Source organism: Aspergillus ambiguus (genome assembly GCF_047715705.1).
Source record: "Aspergillus ambiguus strain CBS 117.58 unplaced genomic scaffold BDV59scaffold_53, whole genome shotgun sequence".
Lineage (NCBI taxonomy): Eukaryota > Fungi > Ascomycota > Eurotiomycetes > Eurotiales > Aspergillaceae > Aspergillus > Aspergillus ambiguus.
In genome coordinates, this window is record NW_027395566.1 from 117,159 (window position 1) to 133,833 (window position 16,675).

At 52.3% G+C, this 16,675-nt stretch overlaps 5 protein-coding genes across 5 annotated transcripts; 4 read left to right on the forward strand and 1 right to left on the reverse strand.

Moving 5' to 3' along the window:
* The first annotated feature begins 5 nt into the window (after positions 1-5).
* Positions 6-2,953, forward strand: BDV59DRAFT_137736 (putative gamma-tubulin complex component GCP5). The gene is made up of 2 exons (XM_073687098.1): positions 6-174; positions 234-2,953. Exons 1-2 carry the CDS (start codon positions 103-105, stop codon positions 2,832-2,834), a joined length of 2,673 nt encoding a protein of 890 aa, XP_073543386.1. The 5' UTR covers positions 6-102; the 3' UTR covers positions 2,835-2,953.
* A 623-nt stretch (positions 2,954-3,576) lies between these two features.
* Positions 3,577-8,092, forward strand: BDV59DRAFT_137738 (phosphoribosylformylglycinamidine synthase). The gene has a single exon (XM_073687099.1). The coding sequence runs from the start codon at positions 3,838-3,840 to the stop codon at positions 7,924-7,926; it is 4,089 nt and encodes a 1,362-aa protein (XP_073543387.1). The 5' UTR covers positions 3,577-3,837; the 3' UTR covers positions 7,927-8,092.
* A 1,554-nt stretch (positions 8,093-9,646) lies between these two features.
* On the forward strand, positions 9,647-11,397 carry BDV59DRAFT_196350 (MFS transporter; the record flags this gene model as incomplete). Its single annotated transcript, XM_073692705.1, has 3 exons — positions 9,647-10,085; positions 10,142-11,077; positions 11,135-11,397. The coding sequence occupies 3 exons, from the start codon at positions 9,647-9,649 to the stop codon at positions 11,395-11,397; spliced, it is 1,638 nt and encodes a 545-aa protein (XP_073543388.1).
* A 386-nt stretch (positions 11,398-11,783) lies between these two features.
* BDV59DRAFT_137875 (putative C6 transcription factor) lies at positions 11,784-14,812 on the forward strand. The gene is made up of 5 exons (XM_073687100.1): positions 11,784-12,935; positions 12,986-13,245; positions 13,294-13,428; positions 13,477-13,567; positions 13,624-14,812. The coding sequence occupies exons 1-5, from the start codon at positions 12,064-12,066 to the stop codon at positions 14,639-14,641; spliced, it is 2,376 nt and encodes a 791-aa protein (XP_073543389.1). The 5' UTR covers positions 11,784-12,063; the 3' UTR covers positions 14,642-14,812.
* On the reverse strand, positions 14,785-16,236 carry BDV59DRAFT_211034 (fumarylacetoacetate hydrolase family protein; the record flags this gene model as incomplete). Its single annotated transcript, XM_073695711.1, has 3 exons — positions 14,785-15,416; positions 15,482-15,820; positions 15,879-16,236. The coding sequence occupies 3 exons, from the start codon at positions 16,234-16,236 to the stop codon at positions 14,872-14,874; spliced, it is 1,242 nt and encodes a 413-aa protein (XP_073543390.1). The 3' UTR covers positions 14,785-14,871.
* Positions 16,237-16,675: the final 439 nt, after the last annotated feature.

Consider the following 16,675-nt stretch of genomic DNA (forward strand, 5'->3'; position numbering starts at 1 on the left):
CGTCAGTGCCGCGTAACCACCGCATCCACCGCTCTCCCACCGGATAATGGGGCCTAGGAGAGTCAGTTCCGCCGATAGTGACTTCGCGCATCTGCCGAAACTATGGCCGTCGCAGCCAATCTCAGTGCGCTGACCGAGGGGCTCGTTGCCACCGTTGCAAAACTTGACCCAAAGGCGAGTATGTCCGTGGTGGACATAGGATCTCCGGAGCTATTGCTAATCGAACTTCGCAGGATTCTTCTCGATTTAGATCCTTGAAACGTCGCACCGAAGACGCCCTGAAATCGAACGCTTATCCTCGTACGGATCAATTCGCCGTTGCCCACCAGCTTGAAGGCCTGCAGGAGAAATTCCAGGTCCTCAATAGAGATGAACTGGCGGACGCCCTTCGGAGTCGCCTAGCGGAATTAGAGCAACATCAGAGCCGGTGGTTCCCAGAGATTCTGTCCTTACTCCTACAACTTGCCGATCGCCCTGCGCAACGGTCGAGATTAGACGGAATCGAAAAAGCCCAGCCCAAGGAGGTCGCGAAGCCTCTCTCGTGGTCTGATCTGGATGGCGCCGGTGCTGCTTATTGCGAGGAAGATATCTGGGAGCCGGTAGACTTTGCCGGTGGTTCGTCTGATGATGATCTTTCCTCAGTCTCTAGCCAGGGGTCTTACCGTCGCAGGTTACCGGAAGACCCCATAACTCCAGATGAAGATTATGTGATCCCCGATGAAGCCTTCTTTTCAAAAGATACCGAAGAAGAGCTTGTGACGTCCATTGAGCGTGTTCAATTCTGGAAGGAGGAAAACAACTCCGGCATAGGACGCGAGGGAGCCTCCTCTCGGGTTGTCACGGAGCTTCAGGTCGTCAGAGAGGCCATATTTATGCTGCAAGGCTTGCCTACGTCCGTTTTCTGGCATCTTGACGACGGGAGCGTTGTAGTTGATCGTCGATACGCTTTGAAGCATCTATCCAATGAAGCGTTATCGTCAGTATTGCGGTTACTTAGCTCCACTGCGGTGCAGATCGACGTCTTGCGACGATTCGTGAAGTCTTTCGATCAGGGGTCTGTGCCGTATATGCGTACTTTCAACGGAGGCATTGAAGATTGTTTGAATAGTTTTGACAAATATTTGTCAAAATTGCAGGCTCGGTACCTCTGCGAAGGCTCTCGTACCAATGTTAGCCTTCTGCAGCTGTCTGACGATGTTCGTCGCGAGTCAAGGCTGCTGCTTTTACTGGCATCTCTCGTCTCGGATCCCCGACATAAAGCCCAAGACAACCCTGTACGGTGTCTGGAGTTACTACACGATTTGGTCTGCATGACCCAAGCGACTGGGGATGACGATGCATTCATGTATCTGGCAAAACTATTTTTTGCATGTTTTGAAACATATGCACGTCCCATTCGCTTATGGATGGAGACAGGCCAACTGGAAGAGCCAGGCGCCTTTTTTGTTCTAGACAATCGTAACGACAATGATCTACGGACACTATGGCAGGGTTGGTATGCCTTGGATGAATACTCGGGCTCGCTAAATGCGCCGAATTTTATCTGGCCCATGACACGCAAGATATTCGTTACGGGCAAAAGCAGAGTTTTCCTGCGCCAACTGAGTACGAGCGAAGGTGCTGAACAAGGATCAAAATCTTTGTTAACCTTCGAAGACGTCTTTCTTCCGGATTCTTCGTTTTGCCTCCCTTTCTCAGAACTGTTCGAATCAGCTCTGGCGAGAATCGTGGACGAGAATCATAGTGCCGCATCCACTTTACTGCGCAAGGAACTAGACCAGCAATGTAGTCTTTTGGTTTCGCTGCAGAGTCTGGAACACATCTATCTGTGTAAAGATATGAGTGTTTTCGCGTCGATTGATGATAAAGTGTTCGATCTCATTGACCGAGGAAGAGCTGCTTGGAGTGACCGGTTCTTATTGACTGAATTGGTACAGAGTGCATTCAGTGCATTGCCCTTTGTCGATCCATCCAGGCTCATCGTTCGCTCCTCTAATAGCACAGTCTCAAAGCAGAGCAATCGCAGATCAGTTACTATGCTGCAGGCCATTTCATTGGATTATATCCTCCCCTGGCCGGTGGCCAATATTGTTACCAGAGAGTCGATCCTGCGATATCAGCGTATTTCTATATTCCTGATGCAAATCCGCCGGGCCACACAGATGATCGTGAAGCAGCGTTTGCAGTATTCAGATCCGACAGACCGAACACTCGATGACAGGAGTAACACTTTAAGCTTTGCTCTCCGGCATAATATGCTCTGGTTCCTGAACACCCTCTACAGCCACTTTACCGACTTTGTCATTTCGACAACGACTGAGTCCCTGCAGAAATCACTTTTTGAGGCCAGTGACGTTGATTCGATGATAGCCGTTCACCGAACGTATATGTCTTCCCTCGAGGACCAATGTCTCATCTCTAGGAATCTTCACCCACTTTATCGAGCCACAATCACCATCCTCGATCTGTGTGTTTCATTTGCAGATTTGCAGGCTATGCGGCATGGTAAGAACCGGCCTGATCCAACCAAGGTTTTTTATAAGCACGAGAATTCCCAAATTCATAACTATGGGAACGGAAACAGCTATATGAGCGACGAGGACGACGATGATGATGACATGTATGATTCTGATATCGATGACATGAGTGCTTCTGGGATCTCCTTACATGAAACGCATTATGTGGATCGACTGAAGGACATCCAGGATCAGTTTCATCGGCTGATCGCCTTCATGGTAGCTGGCCTGAAAGGCGTGGGGCGCGCTGACGGCCAGTTGAGCTGGGAGATACTGGCTGATAAGCTTGAGTGGCAGAAGGAGCGACTCTACTCTTGATAAGATTTACTTTAGATACCCTGTGAATGCGATACCTGGCCTAATACTTACAGGTACCTACCGCGAAGTGGATAGTAATCTTACTACTACGTCTTTTAGTATATTTTTCATCTAACATCATCTCTCAATGTTAGTACTTAGATATCTTTCATATGACTTAGTGTCTTCACAACTGGATCAAGCGCATCGCGGAGCTTTCTTGCACCTATATCACCGCGCCTGCTGTATTTCAGGACCTTGTGAGCGGAGTTGATGTGCGCGAAGATAACAGTGATGTCGCTGGTGTTGTCGCATTTGCTGCTGTACCTCATGCACGCGGGGAGGACTGCCTGTTGGTGTCAAGACCTTGCAATCACATATAGGAAACTTCTCCGGCAGAAGTTCGTCTTCATTTTGCAACGCACTTCAGAATGTTTAGAATTGTGTATCTGCTGGACTACCGGGAATGGAGGTGTTTTCTCAATTTGTTTTCAGCGTTAATAGTCCCTTCAAAATGTTAAAAAGCACAACAATGCCTCTCCCATAACGTGAGAAAAACAGTGTACATAACTTTTGGTCCTGTCTGCAGAAATGCCATTCAATTGTGGACGTAAATATAACGTACGAAGTACTATAGCACCAAGCGAATCCGTTGTGTATGATCCTCAGGCAGCGCGACATGGAGAAGCATTTCTCCGATCCCGCATCACGTGATCGATAAGCTCTGCCGATAAGCCGAAAGCGGATTAGCGCGGGGCTCCTCCAAAGGGAAAAAAAGAATTGCTTTGGCTTTTCACGACAGCGGGACTGATGAGCAGCTCAACGCCGTGTCGCTGTGTCGCTGTGCTCCTTGTTGCCAGTTGAACAACTATCTGGGGTGTCTCATCGGACGCCTCTCCTCTGAGAGTTGTATATTCGCTCTGGACCTTGCTATCGGTCACAGTTAAATCTATTCCGCACCTCCGAATCCTATCGAGTCATTGACGCATCTCCAACATCCGCCACTCCCTCACCTACCTTCACAATGGCCTCCACCGATTCCACGTATATTGCCCTCCCCGGCTCTGTCGCCTTCTCGCACTCTCGCGGACATGCCTTGGCAGCTAGCATCGGTGCCCAGGATGTCCGGGCCCAATGGATCCACTATGTTCATGCAACACAGCCTTTGGATGAGCCCCAACAAGCTGTCCTGAAGCAGTTGCTTCATTATGGTGATATCACCGATATCCCGGAGACCTTCAGTGCCGAAGATGGTCAGTTTGATGTGTTCTATGTCTTTCCTCGTACAGGAACAATTTCTCCGTGGAGTTCTCAAGCTACCGGTATCTCTCATGTTTGTGGCCTGCGCAAGTATGTCAAGCGCATTGAACGCGGTCTGAAGATCTCGTGTCTTCGTGCAGAATCTGGGGAGTATAAGCCTGGCTTTAAGGATATCCTCCATGACCGCATGACGCAGATCATGAGCCAGGAAGAACCTGATTTGCATTTGATGTTCTCCGAGCATAGCCCTCTTCCTCTGGAGACGGTACGTCTTCACGGTAGTGATAAGTCTCCGAAGGAAGTTCTGCAGGAGGCAAACAAGCGGCTGGGTCTGGCCCTGGAAGAGTCGGAGATTGATTATCTCGCTGACGCCTACGGCCCCAATGGTCCCATCGCTCGGGACCCTACTGATGTTGAACTCTTCATGTTTGCGCAAGTCAACTCGGAGCATTGCCGTCATAAGCAGTTCAATGCATCATGGGTTATTGATGGCGAGCAGATGCCCAACAGCCTTTTTGCCATGATCCGGAACACACACCGGAAGAACCCTGAGCACACCGTCAGTGCCTACAGTGACAACGCCGCTGTCCTTGAAGGAGATACGGCTTCTTTCTGGGCCCCCGACTCCACCACTGGCGAATGGAACCACACCAAAGAGATTGTCCATTTCCTGGCCAAGGTTGAGACACACAACCACCCTACCGCCGTGTCCCCATACCCTGGTGCTGCCACCGGTTCCGGAGGAGAGATCCGTGATGAGGGCTCCGTCGGACGTGGATCGAAGCCCAAAGCTGGTCTCGCCGGTTACTGTGTCTCCGATTTGCTGATACCTGGCTTGAAACAGCCGTGGGAGCTTGAAGTCGGCAAGCCCAACCACATTGCCAGCAGTTTGGACATCATGCTCGAGGCTCCCATTGGTAGTGCTGCATACAACAACGAATTCGGACGTCCTTGTATCTCGGGCTACTTCCGTACCCTTCTCACAGAAGTTGATATCGGGAACGGTCAGTCTGAGGTCCGCGGTTACCACAAGCCCATCATGATTGCTGGTGGTGTCGGAACTGTGAGACCTCAGCACGCGCTCAAGAAACCGGAGATTGTCAAGCCCGGCTCCTTCCTAGTTGTTCTTGGTGGACCTGCCATGCTCATTGGTCTTGGTGGCGGTGCCGCTTCCAGTATCACCTCTGGTGAAGGATCTGCCGAGCTCGACTTTGCCAGTGTCCAGAGAGGAAACGCCGAAGTCCAGCGCCGAGCACAGGAGGTTATCAATGCCTGCACCGCCATGGGCGTTAACAACCCAATCAAGTTTATTCACGACGTTGGTGCTGGTGGGTTGTCTAACGCTCTGCCAGAGCTGATTCACGATTCCGGCCTGGGTGCTACTTTCGAGCTCCGTGAGGTTGATAGCGCTGACAGAAGCATGAGCCCCATGCAAATCTGGTGCTGCGAAGCCCAAGAGAGATATGTCCTCGCTGTTGGCGAGGACAGTATGAACAAGTTCACTGCGATTGCCAACCGTGAGCGTTGCGGTTTCTCTGTCGTTGGCCGTGGTGCTGGAGGGTCGGAAGAGGAGAAGAGACTTATTCTCCTCGATCGGGAGTCTACCGAATACCCTAAGCCCATTGATTTGCCCTTGTCCGTTCTCTTTGGAAAGCCTCCTAGAATGATCAGGACTGTGGACTCTCGCAAGTTGAAGCTGCCTGCAGTGGATTCGAGTCTCACTACCTACCTGCCCGCTGTTGCGCCTAACAATGTCGAGCTCATCAGCGAGGCCGCTAAGAGAGTTTTGTCCCTTCCTGCCGTTGGTTCGAAGTCTTTCCTTATCACTATTGGCGACAGAACCGTTGGTGGTCTTACTGCTCGCGACCAAATGGTTGGAAGATGGCAGACTCCGGTGTCCGATGTTGCCGTCACCGCCACTTCGTTGCAGTCCGGCATGAAGACTGGTGAGGCTATGGCTATGGGAGAGAAGCCCACCCTTGCCCTGATCTCTCCTGCTGCCTCCGCGCGGATGGCTGTTGCTGAGTCGCTCATGAACATTGCTGCTGCTGATCTGGTTGACCGTCTCAGCCGCGTCAAGCTCTCCGCCAACTGGATGTCTGCCAGCAACCACCCCGGTGAAGGTGCTGCGATATACGAAGCTGTTGAGGCCATTGGCATGGACCTCTGCCCTAAGCTTGGTGTCAGCATCCCTGTTGGCAAGGATTCCATGTCCATGAAGATGAAGTGGACGGATGAAAACACAAAGGAGAACAAGGAAGTCACTGCTCCCATGTCCCTGGTCATCTCTGCCTTCGCTCCTGTAGGCAATTTCCGCAAGACCTGGACGCCTGCTCTGCGCCGATTTGAGGATGTTGGCGAGACTGTTCTTATGTTTGTCGACCTCTCGTTCGGCCGCAAGGCTCTAGGTGGATCTGCTCTTGCTCAGGTCTTTAACCAAGTTGGTGACGAGTGCCCCGATGTCCGGAATGTCGAGATTTTCAGAGACTTCTTCGACGCAACCCAGCAGTTGCAAGACGCGGGTATTGTCTTGGCTTACCACGACCGGTCCGATGGTGGTCTGTTCACCACTCTGGCCGAGATGATGTTTGCCGGCCGGTGCGGTGTTGAAGTCATGCTTGACAACATTTGCCCTACCGCAAACACCAAGGACGTCGTCGACACCCTCTTCAACGAGGAACTTGGTGCCGTGTTCCAGGTTCGCAAGGAACACGAGATTCAGTTCCGTTCATGCTTCGCTACTTGCGGCCCGCCCGCAGGCCTGATCCACAAGATCGGTCGGGTGTCCGAGAAACACAAGCAGAATCTTGTGATCTACCGCGGACACAGCATGGTGTACCGCAACAGCCGTGCCAATATCCAGCAGACTTGGGCCACGACTTCTTACCACATGCAGAAGATGCGTGACAATGCTGCCTGCGCTGATCAGGAATTTGCCAACATCCTCGACGACACTGACCCAGGTCTTTCGTGGAACCCGACCTTCGACCCGAAGGACAAGGCTCTGCCCATGCTCACTAGCTTGACCCAGTACTCTCCCTTCAGCAACAAGCCACGCGTCGCTATCCTGCGTGAACAGGGTGTGAACAGTCAGGCCGAGATGGCCTTTGCCTTCAACATGGCCGGTTTCTCTGCTGTCGACGTTCATATGACGGACATCATCTCGGGCCGGGTGTCTCTCGCTAGCTTCGCTGGTCTTGCGGCCTGCGGTGGTTTCTCTTACGGTGACGTTCTTGGAGCCGGCCAGGGCTGGGCTAAATCCGTTCTGCTGCATGACAACACTCGCAATGAATTCCAGACATTCTTCGAGCGCCCGGATACTTTTGCCCTCGGTGTCTGCAACGGTTGTCAATTCTTGTCCCGTCTCAAGGAGCTGATCCCCGGCGCTCAGAACTGGCCCAGCTTCGAACGCAACGCCAGCGAACAATACGAAGGTCGAGTTTGTATGGTGCGCGTCTCCGACCCGGATCCTTCCAGACCCAGCGTATTCTTCCACGGCATGCATGGTACTTCTCTGCCTATCGCCGTCGCTCACGGAGAGGGTCGTGCGTCTTTCGCCGCCCCCCCAAACGTTTCGCCTCAGTCGTTCGTCCAGGAGGGTCTCGCCTCTGTCCAGTACGTGGACAACGCTACCCTCAAGCCTACCATGAAGTACCCCTTCAACCCCAACGGCAGCCCTGAAGGTATTGCGGGTGTGCGTAGCGCTGACGGCCGTGTCTTGGCTATCATGCCCCACCCTGAGCGGACTATCATGAACGGCATTGCTAGCTGGCTGCCTGCTAGTGCGGAGCAGTGGGGCGACATTGGCCCCTGGGGTCGTGTGTTCTACAGTGCCAGAAGATGGGTGGGCTAAATTGAAATTTATGATTTCTGTGACTTTGTTGCATTGAGTTTTTCTTTTTCAAAATTTATTGTGGCATACTGGAGTGGAAAACTTATCGAGACCAGACATGTTGGGGGATTTTGGTTCTCTGATATGTACATACAGAATGTGCTTTCTTTTCCTTTTTCTTTTTGCATCAAAATAAGGGGTGTTTAGTTCGATATTTAATATATTATAGGGTTTTGAATGGATTTCATCTATGACGTTATAGAAATCACCGAGTGTGGAAGTTTGTCGAGTATCACTCAACGCGGGTAGTTTGACAAGACCCGACGTAATGACGTGATGGATAAAATTCCAATCACAAGGTCAGCCTTAAAGCCATGACTCGTCCAATACCGACTCGTATCACACAGACAAGTGGCCCGAGTGTTGAAGTTTCGAGAAGGTAAGAGACGATCAATAAACCTTCCATATCGGGCAATACTCTCCGACGAGGATTTCTATCCGGACATCCGTCAGTTGACACAAAGCCGGCGAGCCAAGAGGCTTGGCTGGTGGAACTGGCCATACTGGTGATGCTTGAATGGCCCTTCTAATTTGTCACGGAGTAGATAATTCAGGGTATCGAATTTTTCTCATCGGCCCATGACCCGTGATGGTTGCTCATGGCAGTCCAGGCCCGGTCGATCTATGGAAGAGAGAAAAGACTTGCGTGTATAGTCATTATCCGCTATAATGCACCATTCAGACATTCTATGTGTGAGGCACAGTAGGACGTCAAAATGGACTATTGCATCGGTAACCTTGAACGGAAATGCAAAGTGAAAACTAAATCATCCAGCCGGGTACACATATGGCACAATGTTCTCGACCGGAATGAGCCTGGAACTTCTTGACAATCTAACATAATGATAGACAACCGGGAAGTCTTTGCCCCCACTCTGTGGACTAGACCAGATCCTGCCTGGCACTGGAGCACAGGCTCAGGGACAATCCGATAGAACACCACATGGATGGTGGACACGGAGACCGGAAGCTTACCCTCACTGGGTTCTGAGAACCTATCAGTCCATCCGGGTGCAGTCAGACCTGTGGAACGAACGGAGCATGCCGTAACCCGTACCTTTTAGGTACCCATCGGCCTCTCAGGGGAGACTAGCCTGGACAGATGGTACGACTCCATCACCCATAGATGCCCACACCATTACTGTAGTACTACGTACTCCCTAGGTATTTCTATACTCCACTGCGTTGACGGAGACTCCCCAGTTGGGTCGTTGACTGCTGTGTACGGGGGTGATGGAGTCGTGGTGTTCATTCGCACGCCCTTGATCCACCCCGTTGGCAAGCTCATTGGAGATAGAATGACCAGCTGATACTGATCGTACTCCATTACACCATGTTGGTGAACTGTACAAAGCAAAGCGTCAAGATTAGACGTTGCGATAAGCAGTGTCCTCGTGGCATATTGCCCGAAACGGCTAGAGGGCCCGCGTCCGAAAGAGGAAACCGAGGGAGTCCCGAGCCAAGATCGGGCCGGTTGAGCTGCCCAAGAGGGTATCTTTACACCAGATCACAGATATCAGAGTGGTTCGGGCAAGGCCACATATGGCATTTTCCCGGTCGAGATTTCGACTCTTTTCATGATGCTGGTCTATAAGTATCCGCTGGAGCCCCGTGCTTGGGATTGGACCCCTCCTTCCAGGCCGTGCACGAAGTTACAACTACAAGTTCAGTTCAACCCATTATGCAGGAACCAAGTCATTCGGACCTGTCATCGGCTGCCACCCGGACATTTTCCAGGGGCTCCGCTCATGGACAGGTTGATCCCTCCATTGACCCTACGGACCTACCCTATCGCCAAGTCACCAACGATGCCAACCTTGAAGAATACACGCGGGAGACCGCCACCGGAGAAATCATCAAGCCGGTCAAGTCTTCTGCTACGGGGAAGATGGAAGACTACAAGTTGGTCACATTCACCATCGATGACCCGGAGAACCCAAAGAACTGGTCCAAGGCCATGAAGTGGTACTGTACCATGGTCGTCTCGTTCACCTGCTTCGTCGTTGCTTTCGCCAGTAGTGTCATCACCGCCGATATCGAAGGCCCCGCTGAGGCCTTCGGTGTATCTCGTGAAGTCAGTCTTGTGGTTGTTACGGTCTTTGTTGTTGGCTTTGGTGTTGGTATGTATATTGCACGTCTCTGGCCACATCCGTTGCAGACACTTATAAATCAATAGGCCCCATGGCATTTGCGCCTTTGTCTGAAATCGTCGGCAGACGGAAAATATATGCTTCTACCCTCCTTCTCGCTGTGATCTTCGTTATTCCCTGCGCCGTGGCCAACAACATCGGCACTCTCATCGTTTGCCGTGCCATCGACGGAATCGCTTTCAGTGCTCCCATGACCCTGGTCGGCGGTACTTTGGCTGATCTGTGGAAGAATGAAGAGCGTGGCGTTCCTATGGCTGCCTTCTCTGCCAGTCCGTTCTTGGGTCCAGCTATTGGTCCTCTGGCTGGTGGTTACCTTGCGGATGCGAGCGGCTGGAGATGGCTCTATTGGCTCCAACTGATTCTGGTCTTTGTCGCCTGGGTCTTGATCACTTTTACCGTCCCTGAAACTTACGCTCCCACTATCCTGAAGCGGAGAGCCAAGAAGCTGCGCAAGACTGAGAATGACGACAAGTATGTTACCGAAACCGAACTCGATGCCCGTCCTATGTCCGAGAGACTGCGTATCTTCCTCTTCCGGCCCTTCCAACTTCTGTTCCTCGAGCCCATTGTGCTTTTCATTGCCCTCTACATGTCTATCCTTTACGGTCTGCTATACATGTTCTTCGTTGCCTATCCGATTGTGTACGAGGGTGGAAAGGGCTGGAGCGCTGGTTCTACCGGTCTCATGTTCATTCCCCTGGCTATTGGTGTGCTTATGAGCGCGGCCTGCTCGCCATTCGTGAACAAGCACTACCTTTCCCTCTATGCCAAATACGGCGGAAAGCCTCCTGCTGAAGCTCGCCTGATTCCGATGATGTTCTCTTGCTGGCTCATCCCCATTGGGCTGTTTATCTTCGCCTGGACTTCTTACCCTACCATTCACTGGTTTGGCCCTGCAATTGGTGGCTGGCCTGTCGGATTCGGTTTCATCTTCCTGTACAACTCGGCCAACAACTACCTTGGTGAGTATACCTTTTCAATTCCACCCTTCTTGGAGCACAGTTACTGACTGAAAGCAGTTGATACCTATCAGCATCAAGCTGCGTCCGCTCTCGCGGCCAAGACCTTCTTGCGTTCCTTGTGGGGAGCTTCCACCGTGCTGTTCACTGAACAGATGTACGCGCGCATGGGCGACCAATGGGCTAGCTCCTTCCTGGCATTCCTTGCCCTGGCGTGTTGTGCCATCCCCTACGTCTTCTATTTCAAGGGAGCGGCCATTCGTCGCTACTCGAAGTACGCTTTCGCCGATGATGACGAGGAGAACCGGGCCGTTAAGGCTTAAGTCAACACTACTATCGGGAACTTGTGAATAATCCATCTGGATTCTCCCGAGTCCTTTACACCCCATACCCTCACAAGATACATATCCTCTTTTCCTTGCGATTTTACCCGTTTGCATTTGCATGGCATTAAAAGTCCGGAGTTTCTTTGGCGCTGTGATGAACGGCATGTGCATTGAAGACTTCTAGAATATAGATAGTATTAGTACGACATACATAGATATGAATTAATGTTAAGAACCATCCAAATATCAAGAACACGAACTCCTGCGTGAGGCATAATATCCATGACATCATAGGGTTAGGGCTCATTGTTACCACACGTGATATTTGTTTAGTCAGACATCCGTCATCCGCCTTAACTTTAGTACCTCTTGCGACCACTCTCCTCCTGTTCGCTCTACAGCTGCCGACGACGGTTTCCAGAGATCGACGGACGATGTTTCAATAGTCCTACCGACGACGCATTGTATTTGCTCAAGCCATGTGTATGTCGTCCGCGTCAGTGTGAGGGCCGCAGCAGAGTATCCCCGTCAATCGCCCGGTTATCCGCCTCGCCCATGAGTGCCGCATCGTCCGCCCTGGGCAGAGGATACATCTTGCTACGAGACAGCGAAGGAAACTAGTGTCGTTGTGATTTTGTTCTTTCCTATCCGACAACCCCGCCAATGACTTCTCCGTACCAACAGCCCATGTCATTCTCGCCGTCCGTGCCCGGCTCGGACATGGCTGCGACTGGCTCGCGCCCTCTTGTCGATCTGCCGCAATCCCAAGTCGACGCCATTATCCGCACGAAGCGCAAAGCCCGCGAGCCGAAAGCCTGTTATCCCTGTCATGCGCGCAAGGTCAAGTGCGATCGCAATCTTCCGTGCGATGGGTGCGTCAAGCGCGACCACGCCGACCTGTGCTCGTATGAACGCCCGACCAAAAAACGCATTCTCACCGGCACCGTCCCCTCTTATCGCGACAGCCCTGCTACTGGATCGATACCAGGCGCGTATGACACTGCTGGGATGTCTGGCACAGGGGAGAGTGACACCCCAGTGAAACAGGAGCCGGGCGCCGGTCGGGCAAATCCGGTGCCGTCTGGTGGTGGGCGAGTGTCAATTGCGCGCGACGAGTGGGAGAATGTCCGATCGCGGCTGAAAGAAATGGAGCAGACGATCAGTACTCTGCGTGTTGGGCTCGAAAAAGCGGAGGAAACGCAGGCGTCGACATTGGAAACGGGGAGTGTGCAGAGTGGCGATGCGAGCAATCGGTCGAAGGCTGCTTCTCCCGAGCGCGAGGGTATCCATGCACCAAATACCCTCGGCGAGGGTACGGTGCATCTCGGGTCCAGATCTGTGCTGGCCTACATCTTGAATAATAAGTCGGGATCGGACCAGCTGCAGGCCCTCTTAGAAGGGGGCATTCTGCCGAAGTTAGGGTTGGATAATGAGTCGGCGACGTATCCGTTCGTTGACTTGTGGTCATCGGACATGTCTACATTCGATATCAGTGCGGTGTGTAATGCGCTCCCGAGCGACCAACAGTGCAAGGAGTGAGTTTCCTGGAACGACAGAGCTTGAGGGGTACTGACAGATATGATAGATTTTTCTACTATTACCGCGATATTGCGGGCGCCATATATCCCGTCCTCGAGGACACTGCTCATTTTGAAATGAATCTAGATTTACTCTTGCGAAGCCGGGCGTCTATGGGCGGGGCGTATCGGGCAGATGTTGATGGAGCGCAGAGACCATTTGGTGTTACTATCGCGTTCATGGGACTGTTATTTGCTGTTCTAGCCTCCGGCTGTCAGTCGTCTGATTTACCAGGCAAGGAGCGTGAACTGACGTCTCAAGTTTATGGTAAATGCATCTCCCCCTCTTGCATTGCTAGTTGCTTACCAAACATAGTGTGCTGCTCTTACCAGTGCCTTCGCATGACAAACTTCCTATCGCAGCCTTCGATAGATGCTATCCAGACACTTTTGGTTATTGGGAATGTTCTGTCTTATAATATGAACCCTGGCATCTCCTATGTTCTCTTAGGTAAGACGGCTTTCAGCGCTGCAAGAAGTGCTATAATAACCTCTACAGGTATGACGCTTCGAATGGGTCTGGCCCTCGGTCTGCACGTTGAATCGAGTCGATTTTCGGCAGCAGAGCGATATCGTAGACGACATGCCTGGTATGCGTCTTGCCCTTAATTTGAGAGCCTCAATGGCGCAAGCTGACAACGAGAAGGTGGTCTATGGCATGGCAGGATAGCCACTTTTCTCTTTCTTACGATCGACCCTCAACGACAGCCGTTAGCCAGCCTGATATTGCGTATCTCGAGAACTCAAAGCCAGGTGATCTTACTTATTTCGAAACTCTCTGTCGGGTCATCTCTTTGGCACTGGAGGTCGTGCGCAGCCGGATGCTCAGCCCGCATTCCCAGCTAAGCTACAAGACTATCCAGGCCTACAAGGAACGAATCCAGCAAATTATGATAGACGCTAAACCATATCTCCGCGACCGACAATATTGCGTCACAACGTCGCACCATTTGGAAAGGGTGGTACTCAAGCTACATTCTTCATACTTTGCTTCTGAGCTCTGCCGGCCAGCGCTCAAGTCCTCTGCGGACACTGGCGATCGATCAACCGCCCAGATGCGTTCAGATTGCATTAGCAACTTGATGACTACGGTGGAGGCATATGTAGAGATGCATTCGGTTAGTCCCCATGCATCGCGCTCCTGGATTGCTCTACAACGGGCGATTAGCTCGATATTCCTCCTTGCGGTGTCGGAAGAGTCGAAGACGAACCCCCGCTTCTGGACTCTTCTCCAACACCTTAAGGCTATCATAGCCGAACGGGCCAACGCGGAATTTGTCGGTGATGCAGCCGCTGTCCCTGTTGGTGGCGCTACTGACACCAGCCCGGCTGGCATGGATTCCGCCTCCCCGACCGTGGGCGTTGACACGCAGACTCAATGGGCGAAGCCATTGACTAAAACACTCAGAGCGCTGGAAAAACTGGAGGCCGCGTTCGGGTCTCAAGGCTACGCGGCGAGCGGTGCCAGCGGCTCGCCCGTCTACATGACCACTGCCGCAGGGTCCACAATGGGCGGTCTTGTGCCCCCAGTGTCTGCTGGGATGACCCCCAGTCTCGGATCGCTTCCACCGCCAACACCCGAAAGTTCGACTAGCGGCGAGTGGACAATCCCCAATATCTTGGACCGGGCTGCCGAGTACATTCACCCGCCTCTCTGGAGTTAAAAGGAGCTGAAATGGTTGGTTGGGTTTTGGCGCTGGGTACACAGGTAAGGCGCACGTACATGCCGGAGTATGTCTTTAGGTATTTTGACTGTTTGGTTATCTTGTTATTTCTCAACCAGTCGGTATTATTTATGACACGTATCAAATATTCCATCAACGGACCTTATCGACCTTCATTTGGAAAATCCTGTAGATGTCTTACCGTCGCAGCTACACTACGGTATAAGAAACTAGAACACCCTTGCCGGCTTCAATTCCCCAATACATTCACCAAATCCAACTCCAGATATCTCCCCTCCAGCAACCGCCGACATGCGCACAACATCCCCGTCCTGCAAATACACTCGCGATGACCCATCTGCCAATTGCGCCGCCGCCTTCCCGCCCTTGGTGATCTCCAACAGACATCCATAGGACCCCTCCTGCGACCCACTGACCGTACCGGTGCCCAAGATATCCCCCGTGCGCAAGTCGCAGCCCGTGCTCGCGAGGTGGGCGCACATCTGCCGTCCGCTCCAGAACATGTTCTGTGCCTGGGACTTGCTCAGCACAGATGTCGTTCCGCCATGCTGCAGCTCCACTGTCATGTCGATCGCGTAGTTAAACTTCCCCAGATCTTGGAGATGGCCAGGGAGCTCGACCCTTGGGGCTGGGCCAGTGGCTTTGAATGCATCCAGAGCGTCGAGCGTGACGACCCACGGCGAGATTGAGGTGCCAAAGGCTTTGCCGTTAAGGGGGCCTAGCGGAACCATCTCGCAGCCTTGGATGTCACGGGCTAGATGTGCGGTCTTAGCGGGCGATACACAATGTCTCATTTGGGTACTGTTAGTGACTACTCACCGCTCCAATCATTCAGAATCACCAATCCGAAAATATGCTCATCTGCATCGCGCGCATTTAGGCCTTGGTTCGGTGGAAGTGGCTTTCCAACAATGACGCCGATCTCAAGCTCGTAGTCCATCGCACGCGAAGGACCGTAGACTACGGGTTTCTTTTCGGCGGGTGCGGACCGGTCGTAGAAATGACCGAGAGGCCGGACAATTGGCGTCCCCGAGACAACGATGGTGCTAGCGCGACCGGTGTACCCGATGGGGAAGTGGAAGAAGCCTGGGGGAGGCGATTCGTCGTTGAGGATGGCTCGTCCTGCATTTTTGACATGGTCTAGGCTGCAGGAGAAGTCTGGATTGCTCGTTAGTCTTGTTAGAAACTTTGTGAGCATGTTCGTGTAAAACAGTACCGGTAAACCCAGGGATCGCCACTGGAAGATGTAGCTGCACTTTGGTGATGTCTTCTACGCTGGTTGGCGGGAGACTCGCGGTACTGCAATCCTGCAGGGTGGCTTGCAGGGTCTGGCGGACGGCGCGGTGAGTTGCTTTTGGCAGCGCTGCATAAGTGTTGAGAGTCGATTCATCGAAGACTTCCTCTGGAAGGTCAGATACTCGGGCGAAGAGACCGGACCGTTGGAGGTCGCCCAGGAAGATGACGATGTTGTGTAGCCGAGTTGCGCATTGGGGCTTCGGGTGTTGTACCGAAGAGGCCACTCCGAACGGGAGGTTTTGGAGGGAGAAATGATGGCCATATTCAGGCGAAGTCATTCTTGCAGTTCTCTCGAGAGTGTCATTGATTGGTATGTGGAGGATGCTCGGAGATGATGTAGCTGGATATTTATACAGCAGTCGAGGCTAAGCGGGGAGCCGGGATGTATTGCCGGGGTCGGGGAAAACAGCTCGGACTTCTTCTAGAATGGGCTATCCTATTGGTATCATCCCTATTTACAATGCAGGCATCATGTTGACTGCATTCTCCCCACCTGGGAGCCGAGGGAGCTGTGAATGTGTGACGATGTTGCCTCCACATCCCGATGGTTTGACTAATCCTGATATAGTCCCGGGAAATATGGGGGATGTATCCTGCCCTCTACTCCGTGTCTTAAGACGTGACCAACACTTAAGTATAAGTATACGAAGAACTTCATTGCAATTGGCACCAGTATGAAATTTCGGGACCCGGAGACACCTAGATGTACCAAGCTTG

Excerpts from the sequence above, each read along its gene's own strand:
- BDV59DRAFT_137736 (XM_073687098.1), top strand. The coding sequence starts at position 103 with ATGGCCGTCGCAGCCAATCTCAGTGCGCTGACCGAGGGGCTCGTTGCC. Across the intron at positions 175-233 it reads TTGCAAAACTTGACCCAAAG|GATTCTTCTCGATTTAGATC; the intron begins GCGAGTATGTCC and ends CGAACTTCGCAG.
- BDV59DRAFT_137738 (XM_073687099.1), top strand. The coding sequence starts at position 3,838 with ATGGCCTCCACCGATTCCACGTATATTGCCCTCCCCGGCTCTGTCGCC.
- BDV59DRAFT_137875 (XM_073687100.1), top strand. The coding sequence starts at position 12,064 with ATGACTTCTCCGTACCAACAGCCCATGTCATTCTCGCCGTCCGTGCCC. Across the intron at positions 13,429-13,476 it reads CATCTCCTATGTTCTCTTAG|GTATGACGCTTCGAATGGGT; the intron begins GTAAGACGGCTT and ends TAACCTCTACAG. Across the intron at positions 13,568-13,623 it reads TATCGTAGACGACATGCCTG|GTGGTCTATGGCATGGCAGG; the intron begins GTATGCGTCTTG and ends GACAACGAGAAG.